The sequence below is a fragment of the Heterodontus francisci genome, chromosome 23 (genome assembly GCF_036365525.1).
Source record: "Heterodontus francisci isolate sHetFra1 chromosome 23, sHetFra1.hap1, whole genome shotgun sequence".
Classification (NCBI taxonomy): domain Eukaryota; kingdom Metazoa; phylum Chordata; class Chondrichthyes; order Heterodontiformes; family Heterodontidae; genus Heterodontus; species Heterodontus francisci.
The window spans coordinates 12,223,732-12,243,212 of record NC_090393.1 but is presented as its reverse complement, the minus strand read 5'-3'; the positions used below and the strand labels follow the sequence as shown (position 1 = coordinate 12,243,212).

General features: G+C 42.0%; 1 protein-coding gene across 5 annotated transcripts in view; it reads left to right on the top strand.

Annotated features, from left to right (window-relative positions):
- The window catches only part of ydjc (YdjC chitooligosaccharide deacetylase homolog), a 58,076-nt gene that overhangs the window by 29,990 nt on the left and 8,605 nt on the right, over nucleotides 1–19,481 (top strand). For all 5 annotated transcript variants that reach the window (XM_068054690.1, XM_068054691.1, XM_068054689.1 and 2 more), the window contains 3 exons: nucleotides 894–1,053; nucleotides 12,400–12,499; nucleotides 16,461–16,638. In XM_068054690.1, the coding sequence (XP_067910791.1) occupies nucleotides 894–1,053; nucleotides 12,400–12,499; nucleotides 16,461–16,638 (438 nt within the window). The remainder of the gene's footprint in view (nucleotides 1–893; nucleotides 1,054–12,399; nucleotides 12,500–16,460; nucleotides 16,639–19,481) is intronic.

Here is a 19,481-nt window from a genome sequence, read left to right as displayed (position 1 = left end):
AAGCACAAGAAATTTCAACCCCTTTTCCGATGTCAACCCCTCTGTGTTTTTCACTCTTCTGACTGCTCCTGATGTATTTTGTGTTACTCCACTTGTGCTCTTTTCCTCCAAGGCTTTGGAGTAACTCCACACCCGATCAGTGTGCATACTGTAAATGAAACTCTTAACTCTTTGTCGGTTGCTCACGCTCTCAAAATCAAATTCACTTAGCTTCCAGGTGCCTCTGGCATATAGGGCTACACCATCTCTGTGTCTGTTCTCTCTAACTTTTTGTATCCCTGAAATTAAAAGAATGAGGATGGAAATGAATTTATGTTCCTTGCCATGGTATCTGAGAGGAAACAGTTTTCTGGTGGTGCCGAGTGAAAAGGTGATCTATCCCCTTAATGTTATAGAGAATTCTAATACTTGCCATTTTGAAGACGTGCTAAATAGGTTCAAAGCAAATAAATTGCCAGAGATAAATAGTTATTAATGTCAGATTAGGAAGCAAGATGGGATGAGATTTATGAAACATTGGCAGTAACTATGAGGGAAGTTACCTGATTATCTTAAGTGTTTCTCAAGCTCAGTGCTTGAGTTCAATCAACTTCATCTTGAGATAATTCTTGCACTTGTAGTTATCTGAGACATCATACATAGATCGCTGCTCTATATAATGCAAAAAACAAATCTTTTAAGTGCTGCAGTCTTTTTTCACTGGCATTAACTTCAAATTCTAAAAACAATGCAACTGCTATTTCTGGACTTGCCACAAAAAAATCAAAAGGAATTTGTGAGATGTATGTCCTTTCTCTTTGAATTATGAAGAACTGATATTCCAGTAGTTTAATCAAATAAAGTTGTGCTCTGTGTTTTTAATCTTTAACTGTTTCTCTCTCTCTCTCAAATAGAAACAAGGTTCCTCTTGGTCTTCACGCAAACCTTTCTGAGGGTTTACCTGTCTGTGAGCAACTCCGAATGGGTTCTTCCCTTGTCAATAAAGATGGCTTTTTCCACGGAAAGATGGGAATTAGGGAAGTGCTGAAGAGTGGCCATATCAAGATGTCCGAGGTACACCTCAATACTTGAAATCTGTTGCCCATGGTACAAAGTGCAAAATGTTAACTGAACATCTTTTAGATACCTGCAATAAATGTTATGACCACTGGTAGCACTGAGATTTCATAAGTGGGTAACTTAATATATAAACGGAGTGCAGAATTCCACAGTAATTAACCACAATAATTTCTCTAAACTGCAGGAGTGATGACACAACCAGAGACATGGAATACAATGACAAATATAGGCATAAGAATTGCCCATAAGAAGCATTCCCAATGTAAAATTGCTAATATTGTAAATATCAAATCTGGAAGTGACTACTAGGCTTTAAAAAAGCTGTAATCTAAAGCAGGGCTACAAAGTACTAGTATAAAATACGCAATTCTTGCAGTTAATGACGTTATTTTAATTCCTAGCCTTGTGTTCCCAGCATCTATTCTATTTTCTATTGTCTTGGGATGAAATAATTTTTTTCATTCTCCCATCTTTTTTTTCTTGCCATATATGTTCTTGTGCTTTGATTGGTGTCCAGTTTCCTAATAATCCAGTAACAAACAATAAAGGAGCAATCGCAATATTTATTACGATGGAAAACAACTTTACAAAAAGCAGCTAAACCTTCTCTTACAACCTCTATCTTTCAGACTGACCTACTCCTCTAGTTTGGTTCGAACCAGTTGTGCGGAATTGAGAAAACATCTCAAAATTCTCACATGCTAACTTAAACTCCTTCCCTTCAAAACAAATCTTTTTTTCTCCTTAAGCTTTTAAGTTCTATGATGACATGCACAAAGTAGTCAAGGCTAGCCCTGTAGGCAAGTGACTATCCCATACTATAGGCATGCCTTCCTTCCCTCACTTGATCCATCATTTTAGATTTGGGACAGTTCTGTGGTGGACTACAAATGTAAAGTAACCTCTAACACCAACAGCACAGCTGCACCATGGGGTTGTCTTTGGATTTCCTAATGATATTTCTATACAGTACAAAATTGTTCCCATAACACCAGAGATTATTTTTCATAAAACAACACCTGTATTTGCTGTTGCACGCCAAAACTCTGTCCCTGGCCCAATGTTTTGCCCTATATCTAAGTGATAACTAATTTTTGTGCCAGGATTGAAAACGTCTGTAGACTCAGATGAAATCGCACTGTGCATGTCCTGTTTGTATCTGTTCTGGCTGATGCCCTGTTGGTGAAATGTCCTTAGTTTTTCATTGTCTATCTTTCAAGCAGGGGAGATGGTGGTGTAATGGTAATATCATTGAACTAGCAATCCAGAGGCCCAGGCCAATGCCCCAGGGACAGGGGTTCAAATCCCACCATGGCAGCTGGTGGAATTCAAATTTAATTAATGAATATTTTTTTAAAACCTGGAATTGAAAGTTAGTCTCAGTAATCATGCCATGAAACTATCATCAATTGTCATTAAAACCCATGTAGTTCACTAATGTCCTTTAGGGAAGGAAATCTGTCGTCCTTACCTGGTCTGGCCTATGTGTGACTCCAGACCCACAGTAATGTGGTTGACTCTTAACTGCCCTCTGAAATGGCCTAGCAAGCCACTCAGTTGTCAAGGGCAATTAGCGATGGGCAACAAATGCTGGCCTTGCCAGTGATGCTCACATGGAAGAATAAAAAAAAGCATCTGAGACTTCAGCCTGAAAATATTAATCCTTACATTTACCTCAACTACCATTAAGTCAATGGTCTGGATCATATGGATAGTTGTGCATCTTTGAAGCACACAGACAGGAATTTTAAATTAGTCCATGACTTGGCTTGTCCCTGCCACTGTAATCCTTCTCCTGCCATACAACGCTGCCACATCAACACCCTTCCCCTCCATTCTATTTGTTCCACTGATTCTGGCATTTATTTCTTATGTCTCCGTGAAACGCTTTGGGGCATTTTCTTAATTACACACGCTATTTAAATACAAGTTATTATTAGAGAAAGGTACTTCATTGTCTTTACACGACTGCACGCTTGTTTTGAATAGCTTAAGGATCCTTCAAACTTTTAAATGGAATTGGCTAATTTTTAAATTAATGATTGGAATAATCTTTAGCTCATTTGAACGGGATCATTTTGGTAGTGAATAGACCAACCAACAGTTGTTTACAGTCCTGCTCCTGATATATCCCTCTATTCATAACAGTGGTGAACATTCTGACACCTTTTGGTACAAGTTGAACTGACCTATAATGACATGGTTGGGGGACAATGCTTCCCCAATTTTGCACCTTGTTAACAAACTCATTCTTACTCATACTCTCAAAACCAGCTCCAGCTTTGGCGAGCTTGTTCTTCAGTATATGCACAAGAAAGAACTTGCCCAATGGCTCTGTTGGTAAAGGCAGCCTATAGATAAGGCAAAAAGACCAGTTGCAGCTTTGAGTGCTAACCTCTGCTTAGCCTACCAGAACTTACTGTCTCGGCTCTTGCATGAAATAAGCACACTTGGGCAAAGTGCCAGAGTGTGATCAATGCTCATGGAAACCAGGCCAGGTGCAAGGTTTCAGTGAACCACATGTATTTGTGGAAGTTGTCTAAGTGCCAAGATTAAATTGCAGCCACTACCTTCCATTAGTTGGCAATTTCTACCCTCTCCATGTTTCATGAGTGACAGAATCCCTCTGGTACCTCACCCAGATTGCCATCCTTCACATCTAAGCCTAGACAGGAAGTGTAAACATGCCATTTACTGCTGGGCCATCACCGTGGAATCTAACCTTGTCCTTGTTCAACTTTCATTCTCCCACTTTCCTGCCGGAGTCACTAGATTCCAATCAGGAGCAGGAACTCTAGCTAATGCTTCGCTGCTGAGTCCAGAAGCTCTGATATCAATTGTAGCATCCAGCTGCTGTCCTGACTGAGATCGGCTAGCTCAGCATAGACTGGGAATTAAACCTGACCTGTATAGCTTTGTGCCCTTCCTGCCCAGGTTATGCCAATTTACTAGAGTAGCCTAAAATGAAGTTCAGCACCAATGACTTTCAGTTCCTGCATCATCTGCAGGCACCACTGTTTATACTAGATGGTTTCACACAGCTGCTGTTTGTGTTTGGGCTCTTCAGCCACTTCACCTAATGGGCTTCAAAGCAATTCTGCAGCAGTGTGATCGATGTGCCATTAATAGCCTGCACTGTTATATCGAATGGTTGGACCAGCATTCTGCTCCGCACTTAGGACCAATGATTCTTGCATCCTTCAAATCATGCTGCTGCTCGATGTTGTCATTGGTTAGATGCTGGTTATCGGATTGAGGATACATCCAGAATGTTTTATATTTCTCTGGCTGATGGAAGACTGTTGATTGCAAGCTTATGCCCAATGTATTTTGTCATAAGAAGGAAACCATTACTATTGGTCTTCCCACCATCACTGTGACTAATGGGTATTGTAGTGAAGTGGATATAATAGCTGACTAGTAACCCAGAGGTTTTGAGTTCAAATCATACTACAGTGGGTTGGAAAACTGAATACAATAGATCTGGTAATTTGTTCATACCTGATTTATTAATGCAATCTTAAGTGGCCAAGCAAGTCATTCAGCTGTACAAACAATCGCTATGAACCACACCTCTTATTATAAGTCCTTCTTGAGGCAACTAGGAAAGGTCAATAAATATGAACTTGCAAATATTCCACACATTTTTTAAAAAACATAATCTCAGGTTGTATTGAAGTCTGCCATGAGAATTAGTTTGTCCATTGATGATGGTATGGTAATACCATAGCTTTAGCACCTCCTTGTTCGCCATTGGGTGAATAGTACTTCTGTTTCTGTGACAGATCTTTGTCGATTCCTCTTGGAAGGACTATTCAATTTTACAGTAATGTCATTGTGGATTGCAAATCCTATAGCAGCGATGTGGGAAACCTCACCTTGCCAGCAGTACATTCCAATCAGCACTCCTCAGTCAGGTCACGGTAGCTTGCATTAAGCCAGGGGTACCCAAACTGGAGGAGGGGGCACGATGAGGTTATTGGTGGGGGGAGGGGGTGGGGGGTGATGGGAAGGGATGGTGTTGAAGAGGACAGGTTGGCTCATTGCTTTGAGAGGAAGCACATCGGGGACGTGGTGCAGATGGGGGAGGATCCAGTGAACTCTGCTCCTTTGCTGTTACTGGTGAGGGACTTACAGGGGAAAGAGCAACAATACAAGGGGAGAGTGGAGAAATAAATTGCAAAGTATTACAGCAAACATCTGAGTACATTGTAGGGACCTGGGGAGTGCAAACTTTACTGTTGCTATTATAGCCAATGGTTGTTTTGTTTGAAGACTACATCCTACACCACTGGAGGTCACTCAATCCTGGAGATCAACACTCAGGGAATAAGGATGATGTTAACAGGTCCTGAAATCAAACCCCTTGCACTCAGTATGTTATCATTCATTACCTCTTGTGTATACCAGAGAACACCATATTTATTTTCCCCATAGATTTACATACAATACTGTACGGTTGGTAAATGCACTTTCTCCCACAGGCTGCACTGTTAATGAGTTTTGTGAATATTATGATGAAATCAGCAGTAACCAGATTGAATTTGGGTTGTCACTGCAAGAAAGTGTGTTGCTAATTTACTGCAGGAGATACAACTACTTTTATAAAAACATGATCCTGGCAACAGCTTTTTATAACTTTTTACCTCACCATCACCTCTGTCGACCCTTTCACCATCTCTTAAGTTATCAGACTGCTTATCCAACATCCAGTACTGGATAGACAGAAATTTCCTCCAATTAAATATTGGGAAGACCGAAGGCATTGGTTCCTGTCCCTGCCATAAATTCTGCTCCGTCGTCACCGACTCCATCCCTCTCCTTGGTGTTACGACCAGGTGAGGAAGGGCTCCCGGGCTCCCCTTTCGTCCCTTCTCTGGTTTGACCGTAACAAGGTTTATTGTTTTAACACAGTGATTTAGCTTACCACCTCAGTGAGCCCTTGCTCACTGATCCTCGAATATAATTACAATGAACTAGTCAGACAGATTTTCTTGAGTTTAAACAAGAAAGATGTAATTTATTAACCTTATCACTCTAAACGGTTAAATTTACTAAAATACACCATACGCATCCATGCTCACATTCATACGCGAGGCACATGCACTCATTAAATAGAGGGGGAAAGCATAGTTGGGAGGTTGAAATAAAGTCCGTAATAAATGGAATTCAAATACTGAGTTTCAGTGTCCTTAGTTGAAGTTGAAGTCTTGAAGTCATCGCTGGGCCACATGCATAATTTTGGCTTGCTCCTCTGGTCCCAGAAGGCTGTAGAGAGGCTTGGTTGTTGCCTGTAAGGATCTGTAGTCTTGAAGCTTCGTAGCTGCCAGCGAGGCTTCTCTGGGACTTTACTGGAGAAAGAAAGACAGAGAGAAAGGTGCTTTCTTCTTGGAGTTCAGTTACTGTCTTCGTTCTGAGGCACAATTCACAAACTCAGAGTTACACAGGCAGGTATGTCATGTGACCACCTCTTTGAAAACAGAAGTTTCTGGAAGGTTGTTTAAAATTCAAAGTTCTTTTCTCAAGCTGTGCAAACAGACTTGGTAGGGGGTGGAGGGGATTTGGCTGTTTCAAAGTCAATGGGTGTCCAGACTTTTGACAACCACGATCGACAAAACCCATTCTAGGTAATTGAATCAGAACCCTTATTGTTCTGGCTAGATGGGGTAATTACCTCTGTCTCCGGTCGGCCTTTGGCTTCTCATATGCAAATTGTGCGTGGCCATCTTTAGCTGTTCTGTTCTGCTTTTTAAAAGTTATTTGTAATGTCCAGTAAAAAGTCTCAGGCAACGTTCCATACGACAAAATTAATATTTTTCCAGTTGGCATGTGGGTTTTCCATCACACTGGCAACTGTCTGAGGCTGAACCAGACTGTTCACAACCTTGGTGTCATATTTGGCCCATAGATGAGCTTTCAGCCATATATCTGCACCATCACTATCACGCTTATTTCTACCTCTGTAACATGGCTCATCTCTACCCCTGCCTCAGTTCTTCTGCTGCTGAAACCCTCATCCATGCCTTTGTTACCTCTAAACTTGACTATTCTAATGTACTCCTGGACGACCTCCCACATTCTACCCTCCAAAAACCTAAAATCATCCAAAACTCTGCTGTCCAGGTCCTAACTCGCACCAAGTCCCCGTTCATCTATCACCACTTTGCTCGCTGACCCACATTGGCTCCTGGTTAAATAACTCCACAATTTTAAAATTTTCATCCTTGTTTTCAAATCCCTCCGTGGCTTCTCCCCTCCTTATCTCTGCAATCTCCTCCAGCCCCACAATCCTGCGCTCCTCTAATTCCGGCCTCTTAAGCATCGCCGATTTTAATTGCTGCACCATTGGTGACCATGTCTTCAGCTGCCTAGGCCCTAAGTTCTGGACTTTCCTCCCTTAAATCTCTCTACCTCACTTTCCTCCTTTGCGACAATCCTTAAAGCCTACCTCTAAACCAAGCTTTTGATCATCTGTCTTAATATCCCCTTATTTAGCTCAGTGTCATATTTTGTTTTATAATGCCTCTGTTATTACGTTAAAAGCACTATATAAATACAAGTTACATGAAATTTTTAAAGTGTGTAGAGTATATTTGTTATTAGAAGTATTGTTTTTATTTAATAAGCCTGTACTAGCTGCTGGAGGCTGTTAATTGCCCATGCTTCCTCTCCCTGTTGTCCCTGATTCTGTTCCACCCCCATCTCCATTCTAATTGGTCTGGCTGCCACTATGTGACACTTTACCCAGAGAGAAAGCAACATGGGCACCATCCAAATATATTTTTCTCACTGCATAGAGATGACATACGGTAAATTGAATGGATCGAAAGTCCTGGGGAGGGGGACATGGGTGGACACAAATTTGTAATATGTGCTCCCCATTTGATGAGATTCCACAGAAAAAGCATTCACTGCAAAAATGTGCCCTTATTTTAGAATGATGGGGGCAAACCTGGGATATGAAGCTGCAAAGGGGGTGGGGACAGGGAATCAACAAAACAGAACGTTCTACATTAAGTCATTCCTTCTTTGTCCCTCTGTTTGTGCTGTAATGACAAGCTGAGACTACTATACATACACTGTACAACCAGCCCATTACTGTACACAGTTCTCTTCCTGCCATCTAGTGGACGAGGTACAGAAACTAAAACCAGAAGGAAGTGTGTTCACATGGATTTCTAATTAACTTCAACTTTTAAAGAAGTAAGTTGATCATTTTATCCGGAAATCTCTAGCATTTTCAGGAAAAAGAATCACATTTGTTACCAAGGGTATATCCTCTCAGACCAGTTTCTATTAAAGTAGCCCAAAAATGAAATAATGCACAGTAAATAAGTAAACATCATGCTCTGAAACAATAAACATGGTTCATCTGTCTTACGATAATTTATGTGTTCCATTTTCCTACATGGTCAGGTTTACTGCCCTCCACACGCACTTTAGATAGAGCAACCAGAAATAAGCATATTTACATGTAACACCACCACCTTCAAGGGCAATCAGTGATGGGTAATAAATGCTGTCCTTGACGGTGACACCCATGTCCCATGATGAATAAATTAAAACAATATTTGCTCTTTAAAGTAACTGCTTGTAAAGTGCTTTGAGATGCTTCTGAGTCGTAATGATGGTAAAACTGTCAGCATGCATGATCATTACAACTGTGAAACTGACAGTAACCTCTGGCACCTGCCAGCCACAATTAAACACGGAATTCCAGAAGTTGCTTTCAGTAATTCCCTGCTCCTCCACAGTGTGCACTGTTGAAGTCCTTACAGATGGAAATCAATTAGAAATTACTTAATTGATGTGAATTTACACTCTATTCCCACTGTTTAAAAACCCTTGAAAACGGTTAAGCCTTGTTGAATGAGGTGTATCTGGGTTTTTAATGGTGTACTAAGTCATAATTTCTCTAGCTTAATCTCTCTGGCCCTGAAAAATTAATTTTATATTTGAGGAATGTCAAATTTGTCCATTCTATGATAATTCCATAGATTTTTTTTAAAATTTATGCTATTTCAGTTTCTACCTTAATCCCATGTGTATGTCCCAATCTTTCACTTTTTATAATTTTACAGAAAGAAAAATAATGATAACCATGCTTGTTGCTTCCTGGTTTGCTATCTGTGAGGATTCTTCAATACGATTGGCTGCTTAGCCAGCTTGATGACTTCACTTTTGCTGGATGGCAGTGATGCTGTATAGGTGTCGCCAAAGTGAAAGTTGAAATCCATGCCAGAGTTCACTAGATCTTTGTGGGCAGCTCTCTTAGAAGTCAGCTTCACTGCTGACCGCAAAATCTGGACCGCGATATAAATACCTTTATACCCTCCAATAACTTTCATTAGCATAAGTAGGATACAAATCATATTCCACATCTCCTAAAGTCCTTTGTTTATGGCATACATTTGAGGTAAGTTAGCTGTTAATTTCAATGGTTTACTGTGTTAATGTGTAATGGTATTTCATTTAGCTATTCTATAGGTTTTTAAAAATAAGTTAGTGCAAGTTCATTGTACTCCAGATGTTACATTTCAAAGTGACATTCTGTTGCAAAGCAATCTTTTTTTTAAAAAAAGAAAATCTACAAAAATAAAATACTGCGGATGCTTAAAATCTGAAATAAAAAATAGAAAATGCTAGAAATACTCAGCAGGTTTGGCAGCATCTGCGGAGAAAGAAACAAGAGTTAACAGGCTGGGCTTTCCATTTGGGATCAGGACCAAATGCTGGTCCCGACACAATTTTTGGAGAGCTGGCCAGTTAGTGGTCAGAGGGCAGCTCGCCCCTCCTCTCACTGCCCGTGTTTCAGCTGCAGTGTGAGGCCCGCCTGCCTATTTACCTCCGCCCGGACTTGGCCTTCTCGGAAAATGGCTCAGGCAGACGGTGCTGGAGTGAAATTGCAGACACACCTGCCTCTGGTCCCACCCCCAACAGCCTTCAAAAATCCTGCCCCATGTTTCTGGTCAATGACCTTTCATCAGAACTGATGGAAGGTCATTGAACTACAAAGGTTTACAAGATCCTTCCACTCTTCAGTGTCCCTCATCCAGCAACAATTAACCGTCTCCTGTGTTTATTTAATAACAAATACCCTTTGTAGTCTTAAGGGACATGGTTTCACTCTTTTTGCAGAACATTACATAGTACATAATGTACTGTCCACGTAAAAACCACATAAGCATGTCATGCCTTAAATTTTGAATATGAAGGAACAAAGGCCATGAAATGTACAAACTCTCCAGCAACAGAAATACCAGAGGCATATTGTCTGCATCTTATTAACAGCTCTGTATATAGAAGCAGTTCGTGGGTTTAGAGGAACACAGTTTCACCTTACTAGTGGAATAATACATGGTCATTTTTTGCAATCGCCAGAGCTGGCGGGCAGCCATAAAGGCAGGGCTAAAGTGTGGCGAGTCGAAGAGACTTAGCAGTTGGCTGGAAAAAAGACAGAAGCGCAAGGAGAGAGCCAACTGTGTAACAGCCCCGACAACCAATTTTATCTGCAGCGCCTGTGGAAGAGTCTGTCACTGTAGAATTGACCTTTATAGCCACTCCAGGCGCTGCTGCACAAACCACTGACCACCTCCAGGTGCTTACCGATTGTATCTCGAGACAAGGAGACCAAAGAACAGAACAAGAACAAGAGCATTTTTTGCTATACTGCTCCTGTTCCTATAAAACAGGGCATCATTCAACTTAATGTAAGCAAGTCTCACGTCCAGCTTGCATCATTTATACTCCAGTCTTCACACTTTATCATCACAGAATCTTACAGAACAGAAGGAGTCTGCCTGGCCCATTATACCTGTGCCAGCTCTTCAATTAGCTCCCACTCTCCTGCTCTTTCCCCATCATCCTGTAAAATTTTCCTTTTCAAGTATCTATCCAATTCCCTTTTGAAAATTACTATTGAATCTGCTTCCACTACCCATTCGGGCATTGCATTCTAGATCATAACTTTGTGCTGTGTAAAAGAAAAAACCTCTTCTCCCCCTCTGATTTCTTTTGCCAATTACCTTAAATCTGTGTCTTCTGATTACTAACCTTCCTGTCAGTGGAAACAGTTCCTCCTTTTGTACTCAATCTAAACCCTTGACAGAGACAAGACAATTTACAAGAAATGTGAGCAGATAGAGTCATAGAGTTATACAGCACAGAAACAGGCCCTTCGGCCCATTATGTCTGTGCCGGCCATCAAGCACCTATCTATTCTAATCCCATTTTCCAGCACTTGGCCCTTAGCCTTGTATGCACTGGCGTTTCAAGTGCTCATCTAAATACTTCTTATATGTTGTGAGGGTTCAAAGATATTGTAACCTGGGTTCCTCTGAGCTGGAACCTGAAATATGCAACCAATTTATTGGCCTCTAACTAATCTCGGGAATTTGAAACAGATCCATGAATTCTCTCATCAGTTCTCAAAAGCTGTTCCCTTAATTGCCCTTGAGAAGGTGGTGGTGAGCCACCCTCTTGAACCACTGCAATGTGTGTATGGTGAAGTTACTCCCACAGTGTTAGATAGGGAGTTCCAGGATTTTGACCCAGTGACAATAAAGGAACAGAGATATATTTTCAAGTCAGGATGGTGTGAGACTTGAAGGGGAACTTGCAGGTGATGTCCCATGTGTCTGCTGCCCTTGTCCTTCTAGATGGTAGAGGTCGTGAGTTTTGAGTTGGGGGGTGGGGGGGGGGGGAGAGTGGGTGGGTGCTGTCAGACAAGCTTTGGCGAGTTGCTGCAGTGCATCTGGTGGAATGTACACACTGCAGCCATGTTGCACCAGTGGTGGAGGGAGTGAATGTTTAAGTGGTGGATGGGGTGCTGCTCAAGCACGGCAGGCATTTTACATACAGCCAGATCCCACAACCAGAAAAAAAGAACAAAATACTGCAGATGCTGGAAATCTGAAATAAAAACAGAAAGTGCTGGAAATACTCAGCAGGTCTGGCAGTATCTGTGGGGAGAGAAAGAGTTAACCTTTCAGGTCAAGGTCCTCAACGTGAAACGTTAACTCTGTTTCTCTCTCTCACCAGAAATAAGATGAAGGTTGCTTTTCTTTTTGGTGGTATAGGTTGTAGTGGGAATGTCAGCTCGGAGAATTCTTTGTTGTTCTTTGACTAGTGCAATGGGATCTTTAACACCCACTTGAACCAGCAGACAGGGCCTCAAGTTTAAAACCTTTACTCAAAGAATCGAAGTAGTCCATTTGCATATCCCAAGATTCTGCATCATGTGCCCAATGTTTTCCATTATTCAGGCATTCAGACTACCTGCTTTTATACCACAGTATTCCGGTTTATTCTCATCTGTTTTCTCACATTTTTTCTTGCCAGGTAGATCAGGAGCTCAGGGGGCAAGTAGATCTGTTTTGTGAACTGACAGGACATTTACCTCATCATATGGATGGACATCAGCATGTCCATGTTTTACCAGGTAAGAACTGATTGAAAACATCTAAAAAAACACACAGGTTAACAAAAGGTAGGGATATAATTAATCACCTCCTTTTAAGATGATAAAGGGGCACTGCCAGGAAAGATTCATCTTCAGAAATATTTTAATCAGGAACTTCTGATGTGCGGAGAAGAAAACTGGTGTGAACCAGTACATTAGTTTCAAGTGCTGGGTTAGGGGTCTTACACTCCCATCTATTGCACAGATGTAACCTTTTGGACCACTTTTAACACTAGATTCACATCTCAAGCTATGTTCTGCAGGTAGGGATTTTCGGTTTGCTGCTCATCGAAAGTGTCACTAAAATCAGCAAGAACTGGAAAACTGCAGCTAGAGGACAGAACTTATCTCTTAAACCTCACTGATACAGGTTTTCAACAAACGTTAATAGAGATTGTTCTTTGTGGGAAGAATGGTCACATTCAGGTCTAACTTATTGATTGTACATCCTGGGGAAGCTTTAATAAACTGTTCAGTGAATTATGCAAAACACAATAAGGAGAAAATCCTGCATGATGTACAATGTTTTAAGCAGAGTTAACCTTTCCTTCAAAGAATGTAGATTTGAGATTAAAAAAGAACTGTTTTAACAATTGATTAATGGCAGACACTTGATAGTCGAGCACAAAGTGCCTTTCTTCATGAATCGTTAACTAGCTGCTTTGCTTTCCACACCTCCTTACTATACTGTGGGTCAGCCGACCAACTCAGTGAGACGAGGGACTGGATTTTCGAACACCCATGGGGGCGAGGTTGGGTGTGGGCGCGCTTTTAAAATAGCGCTCCCAGATGGCATGTCTGACGCCTCCGGAATGCACGGCAATTTCTAATGCAAGAGTTGGAGGAGGGACCGACAATCTGCTTGCTTCCAATTAACTGCCCATTAAGCTTGTTGAAGTGCTTGCTAATGGGCTGGAGGTGTCCAGAAGGAAACTTTTAAAATGGCAAACAGGAAGAGCGAACGTTCTGGGGCATGTTAGTACATACCTGTTGGGAGCACTGCAGATAACCATACCATGATGTTACTGCTGAATTAAAGTGGTGAAAAAGGGGTTATTCAAACTGAGGTGCTCAAGCGGTGGCATCTCCAGCCTATTAACTGTTTGGTCACTTGCATGCACTGTGCTGTCTGGCCTTCTGCTCTCCTGCCTGCTCCAATCTCCAAGCTAACGGCAAGCCCAGTCATGGCTGCTGTCTGCCTTTGAGCATTGCATTCTAGAGCCAGTTCCCACCTCCAGGCCACGCCCGGTACCACTAATTGGGTGCTGAGCTGGACTCCGGCCCAGTTAGGAGCTTTGCATATTAAAATAGCATCACGTCAGCGACACAGATGCAGTGCGGGGTCCAGACTCGGGAATGATCTGGTCATCAGGTTCCTGACCTCGGATTAAAAATACGACCCAAGATCTCAAAAACAGTTGGGACTTGAGAATAGTGGTAGAGACTGAGGATTAACACACTTCCTGGGTGTCAGTGACAGGACCTTCGCCTTCAGCCATGGTAGGACAGTATCATTGAGATGTAGGTGCCAGTCATGAGGAGTGAACTCAGCAGGCTAGGGAACCAAACAAGGAACTAAGGTGAGTCCAGTAGGGTTGGGGGCTCAATTTATCACAGGAAATGCTCATGGTGACATCATTCTAGCAAACTAACCTTACATTAAGTTGGGTGGAAGCCCAGTAATATGCTATGTACTTATAGGATACTAACTGTAATCCTCAGATCCATTTAAATATTCCAGTAATCCTATCAAATACAAAAGGAATTTTATGATTGAATTTCCATTGGAAGATAGTGAATTGGCACCCCAATCGATGGAAAAGAAAATCAGGCAGAGTATAAAATGTGCTGCCAATTCGTTATCGTGATTCGTTTATATGACTGATCAGGACTGATTTCACCCGAACACAGCTATTAGCTCCCACCCCACTGGCCGCTCTCCCCCCTCAGCAACTCGCTTTCTTCCCCCTCCCCCTCCCCCTCCCCTCCAAGCCGCTTGCTCCAGACTTCGCTGCTCCCCCCCACTTCCCTGGCCGATTGTTCCCCGCTTGCACCACCCCGCTCTCCGACTGCTTGCTCCCTGCTCCCACACCACCCCCCCCCCCCACCCCCAGCTGCGAGCTCTGGGCTGTGCTGCTTCCCTCCTCTCGCCCACTCGCTCCCACATTTCATCCACGCACCGCCCGAAGAAGCAAGGGATGATGGGGCGACATAGGAGCGAGTTGCAGAAAGGAGGGAAGCAGCGCAGCCTAGAGCTAGCGGCTGGAGGAGGGGACAGAGAGCTAGCGGCCGGACAGGGGGGTGGTGCGAAGCGGGGAACAATCAGCCAAGGGAGTGGAGGGGAGCGAGCGGCTGAGGGGGGAGAGCTCCAGCCTCAAAGTCTCCCTTTCAGTTGCTTCCTCTAACTGAGTGAGGGACTGGATACCCGATGACGCTTTATTGTGCATGCGCGAAGATGGACCTGGCGCGGATATGCAATGACTTAAGCGCTCCGTGATGATGTCATCCCGCGCATGCGCCACTAAGTCCTGGCAAGATGTAGCTGCGCATGTGCACAGCTTAGCGCACTCTGATGACATCAGTGGGCCGCTGCATTGTCAGGAATCACTTTGATTCTGGTTTTGGTCCTAAACAGGCACAGTCTAGCACAGGAGATTGGACCTCTTTGTACTGCTTTACCTCCATTTTTTTTTTAAAAAGGGACCCAACAAGGTCCAATTTCATAGTAGCATAGGAAAGGAGTTGGTTACGCTCTCTCCTAATATGATGGATGTGCAACCCATCTTGAAGGTATCCCTGCTGATTCTCCTCAGTGTCCATCTGGGTGCGCAAAGAAGCACTTTAAAATCTCTATTTGTTGATGAAAAATGTTTCTAAATCCCCAAAATGATTATACAAATCAAAATCTAAGGTTATGCGACAGCTACTAGTTTCAGAATGATATCTTTTCCGATGTTATGCTGTCAGTGTGCGCAATCTGTATTGGGGACTGTACCTTACACCAAGTTAATGGGGAAGAAAGCTCTGCTCTTATAAAAACAAAAAGTGCTGGAAAATACTCAGCAGGTCTGGCAGCATCTGTGGAGAGAGAAGCAAAGTTAATGTTTCAGGTCAGTGACCTTTCATCAGAACTCTGCTCTTACATGCCTGGCTTTACACTGAACTCCACTTCTTGGACAGCTGACTTTTTGCGTTATAACAGTGAGATGAAGTAGCCAATTTCCAGTCAGAGGTAAGCTTCTTAAGAAAATAACTCTCATTTCTCCAACCTCACCTCAGGGTGTCCCAAAGCGCTCCTCAGCTAATTAAATGCATTTGAAGTGTAGTCACTGTTGTAATGTTGGAAATGAAGGAACCAACTTGTATACAGCAATGAGATAATTGAACAAGTAATTTGTTTTTAGTGAAGTTGATTGTGGGATAAATGTTGGCCAAGAGCCACACTATTGTTCAAATAGCGGCCTCGGATCTTTTTCATCCACCTGAGAGCTCAGAGAGGCTCTCAGTTTAATATCACATCTGAAAGACAGAACCCCCAACAGTGCAGTACTACACTGCGGTATCAGCCTAGATTATGTACTCAAGTCTCTACATTGAGGATTGAACCCACAACCGACTGACTCACCACCTATGCAAGTGAGCCAAGACTAAAACCTAAATCCAAGTTGTGCAAAAATTTCCATCTAAAACCGGACTCAGCTCCTGTTTCAGTGTGTTCAAGAGTCCTATCACCTAGATGAACACAAAATTGGGATAACTGCAGCGTTAAATGAATATCTTGTTTGAAAGTACTTAGCAGTATTAAACTCAGAGCATACAATGTTAAACCAGTTCAATTAGAAGTACCAAATGTTAACATCTAATGGTGAATTTTCTGAAGATTTTTGATGTACAAAAATAAGATGTTGGACTTATTGTATTTGTTTTTATTTTTACACAGGTATTCGAGATATATTTGCACAAGTGCTTTCAGATTATGGAATCAAGTACACGCGGGTTCCTATAGAACCAGGTCTGCATGACTGCGATTGGATAGGACAGCAGTTAATGGACTTTTACCTGCAGGTGGAAAAAGATGCTTTCAATTCAATAGAAATATTTAGAAGACATGGAATCAGGTAAACGATAATGGAGCTGCTACCTTACAAATATCAAAAACTGCTCTAGAGGCACTTATAATTTGCATAATTCAAAAAAAAAATTATTGGCCCATATTACTGCCACCCTCATCATTTTCCTCCCCAAGTACGTATTTCTCCCACATTTATAATCAGCAGACAGATACTGTTATGCCCATTCACCAACTCCCCCACCACCTTGCCAATGCAGAATTGTCCTTGTTTTTTTCCCTCCATGTAATTTATCTGCTAGGCCCAATATAAAAACGGAAAGAGAAAAAAAATACAGCATATTTTTCCAGAAACAAAATAAAATTGTGTGGTCTTCACCCAAAGCCTGATAATGGTTTTTTTTTTTAATACTCCTGTTGGCTGTTTTCTGTGCCATAACTGGCCAGTTTTCAACTTATGAAGCTCCTGCACCAGTTTTGCCTTGTGTTTCAATCAGAGGAAGAGGAATAGGCCATTCAGCCCCTCGAGCCTGTTCCATCATTGAATTAGATTGTCGCTGATCTGTATCTTAGTTAAATCTACCTGCCTTGGTTGGTAACCTGTAATAGGAACATAGGAGCAGGAGTAGGCCATTCAGCCCATCAAGCCTGCTCCACCATTCAATACAAACATAACTGATCATCCACTTCAATGCCTTTTTCCCACACTATCCTCATATCCTTTATGTCATTTGTATTTAGAAATCTGTCAACCTCTGCTTTAAACATACTCAATGACTGAGCTTCCAAAGCCCTCTGGGGTAGAGAATTCCAAAGATTCACAACCCTCTGAGTAAAGAAATTTCTCCTCATCTCTTTCCTAATTGGCTTCCCCCTTATTTTGAAATTGTGTCCCCTGGTTCTAGACTCCCCAACCAGGGGAAACATTAATACCCTTTGCTTAACAAAAATCTAAATGTTAAAATGTTCAGTTAGTTCTGGTGCTGCTGTGTGCATTGTACTAGAACTTTTTTTTTTGAAAACTGCAAGTATTCTGATGCAAACCAGCACCAGAATTTAATTCCAGGCCATATTGTTGGATTTTTCTTCTTAAATACTGGAGATGTTTATCCAAGAAACCTCAATGCATTGTTGAGACTTCAATTCAACATTTAGTAAGCATAGACATCCTCTCAGAAAGTGACTTATCTGTTAGAGGACACTTAGTCGCTGAATCAGTGTTTCAAGAGCACTAGTTCAACCAAGCTTCATATTAGTTTATATTACCAGGCAGCATTAGGCTCAGGACATGTCAGACTTGCTGACAGCTTAAAACCTTAAATATCAACAGACCCTCCAGTGTCATGTGATGTCAAACTATCTAACTCAATATTCTCTGCATGGCAGCTGCTGGTGCTATCTGGAAGATTTAATTATTCCAGTCACAGCGTTGATAAGGAAGGAACCTTTGGACTAGTGTTTATTGTTGCAAACAAGCTATGCGTCTTAAATTAACACCTCAGCTTTGTAGTGCAGCAATGGGCTAGAAGTACCATCAAAGATTTCCAATATGGACTCACACCACCCACCCCCCTCCTCTTGCTAATGAGTCAACTGAAGCTATCAAAATTAGTTCCAAGAAAGATAACCTCCACCCTGCCACCACCATCACCACCCACCACCCACAGTATCAAATCCTTTACCTTGGAAGGATTGACCAGTTATCCGCAATTACAAAGAATTGGGCATCTGGTTGTTTTGCCCTGTCTATTACAAGCCTTGGTTATGTCCTCTGCTTCAGAATGATCATTAGTACTGGAATTGCACCACAACCTTTTGGCTTGATTTACTCAGATAACCTCTAGGAAATATTCAGATTGGAAAGCGAGGAAGAGGAAGGCATACTGCTTTGTTATACTTGGAATTGAACACTTCCCGGTTACATTTCATCATGAATTTAATCCCAAGAGTCATTGGTTGTGAATGTAGGCTGACCTACCATCCTGAGATTTCAGATCTCAGTTCTGAATGTGCCTTCTACATCTATGGGGAATCCTGAATTGACATTTTTTGCTTTGATTTCTAAGTTTGATTTTCTGATTATCTTAGGACACCACCTTCCAAACCCGCGACCTCTATCAACTAGAAGGACAAGGGCAGCAAATGCATGAGAACACCATGACCTGCAAGTTCCCCAAGTCACACACCATCCTGACTTGGAACTATATCGCTGATCTTTCACTGTCGCTGGGTCAAAATCCTGGGACTCCCTAACAGCACTGTGGGTGTACCTACCCCACATGGACTGCAGTGGTTCAAGAAGGCAGCTCACCACCACCTTCTCAAGGGCAATTAAGGATAGGCAATAAACGCTGGCCTGGCCAGCGACGCCCACATCCCATGAATGAATAAAAAAAATAATCAGTTTAGAGAAACCTTGGAGCTCCAGAACCATGGAGGAAGTCCCTTTTTATTTTCCCTGTCAGAGAGTTCCTAGTGGTGTTCAAAGCACAAGAAATGCCCTTTATTATATTTTGGGAGGTGGGTGGATACGAGAACTCCCCATCCTTTAATAAATCTAAGATTGGAACTCTACATCCAATGTTAGACTTAAAATAACAAGTATAAGCATCTGATCGTACACTCTAGAATAAAGGTGACTAAATATCAGATTAATTACATTTTTAAAAAACTTGCATTTTTATAGTGCCTTACACAACCTCAGCTGGTCCCAAAGTGCTTTAAATCCAATGAAGTACTTTTAAAGTGTAGTCACTTTTGTAATGTAGGAAATGCAGCAGCCAATGTTTGCACGACAAGCTCCTACAAACAGCAATGTGTTCATGAACAGATACTCTGATTTTAGCGGTGTTTTTAGGGATAAATATTGGCCAGGTCACAGGGGAGAACTCC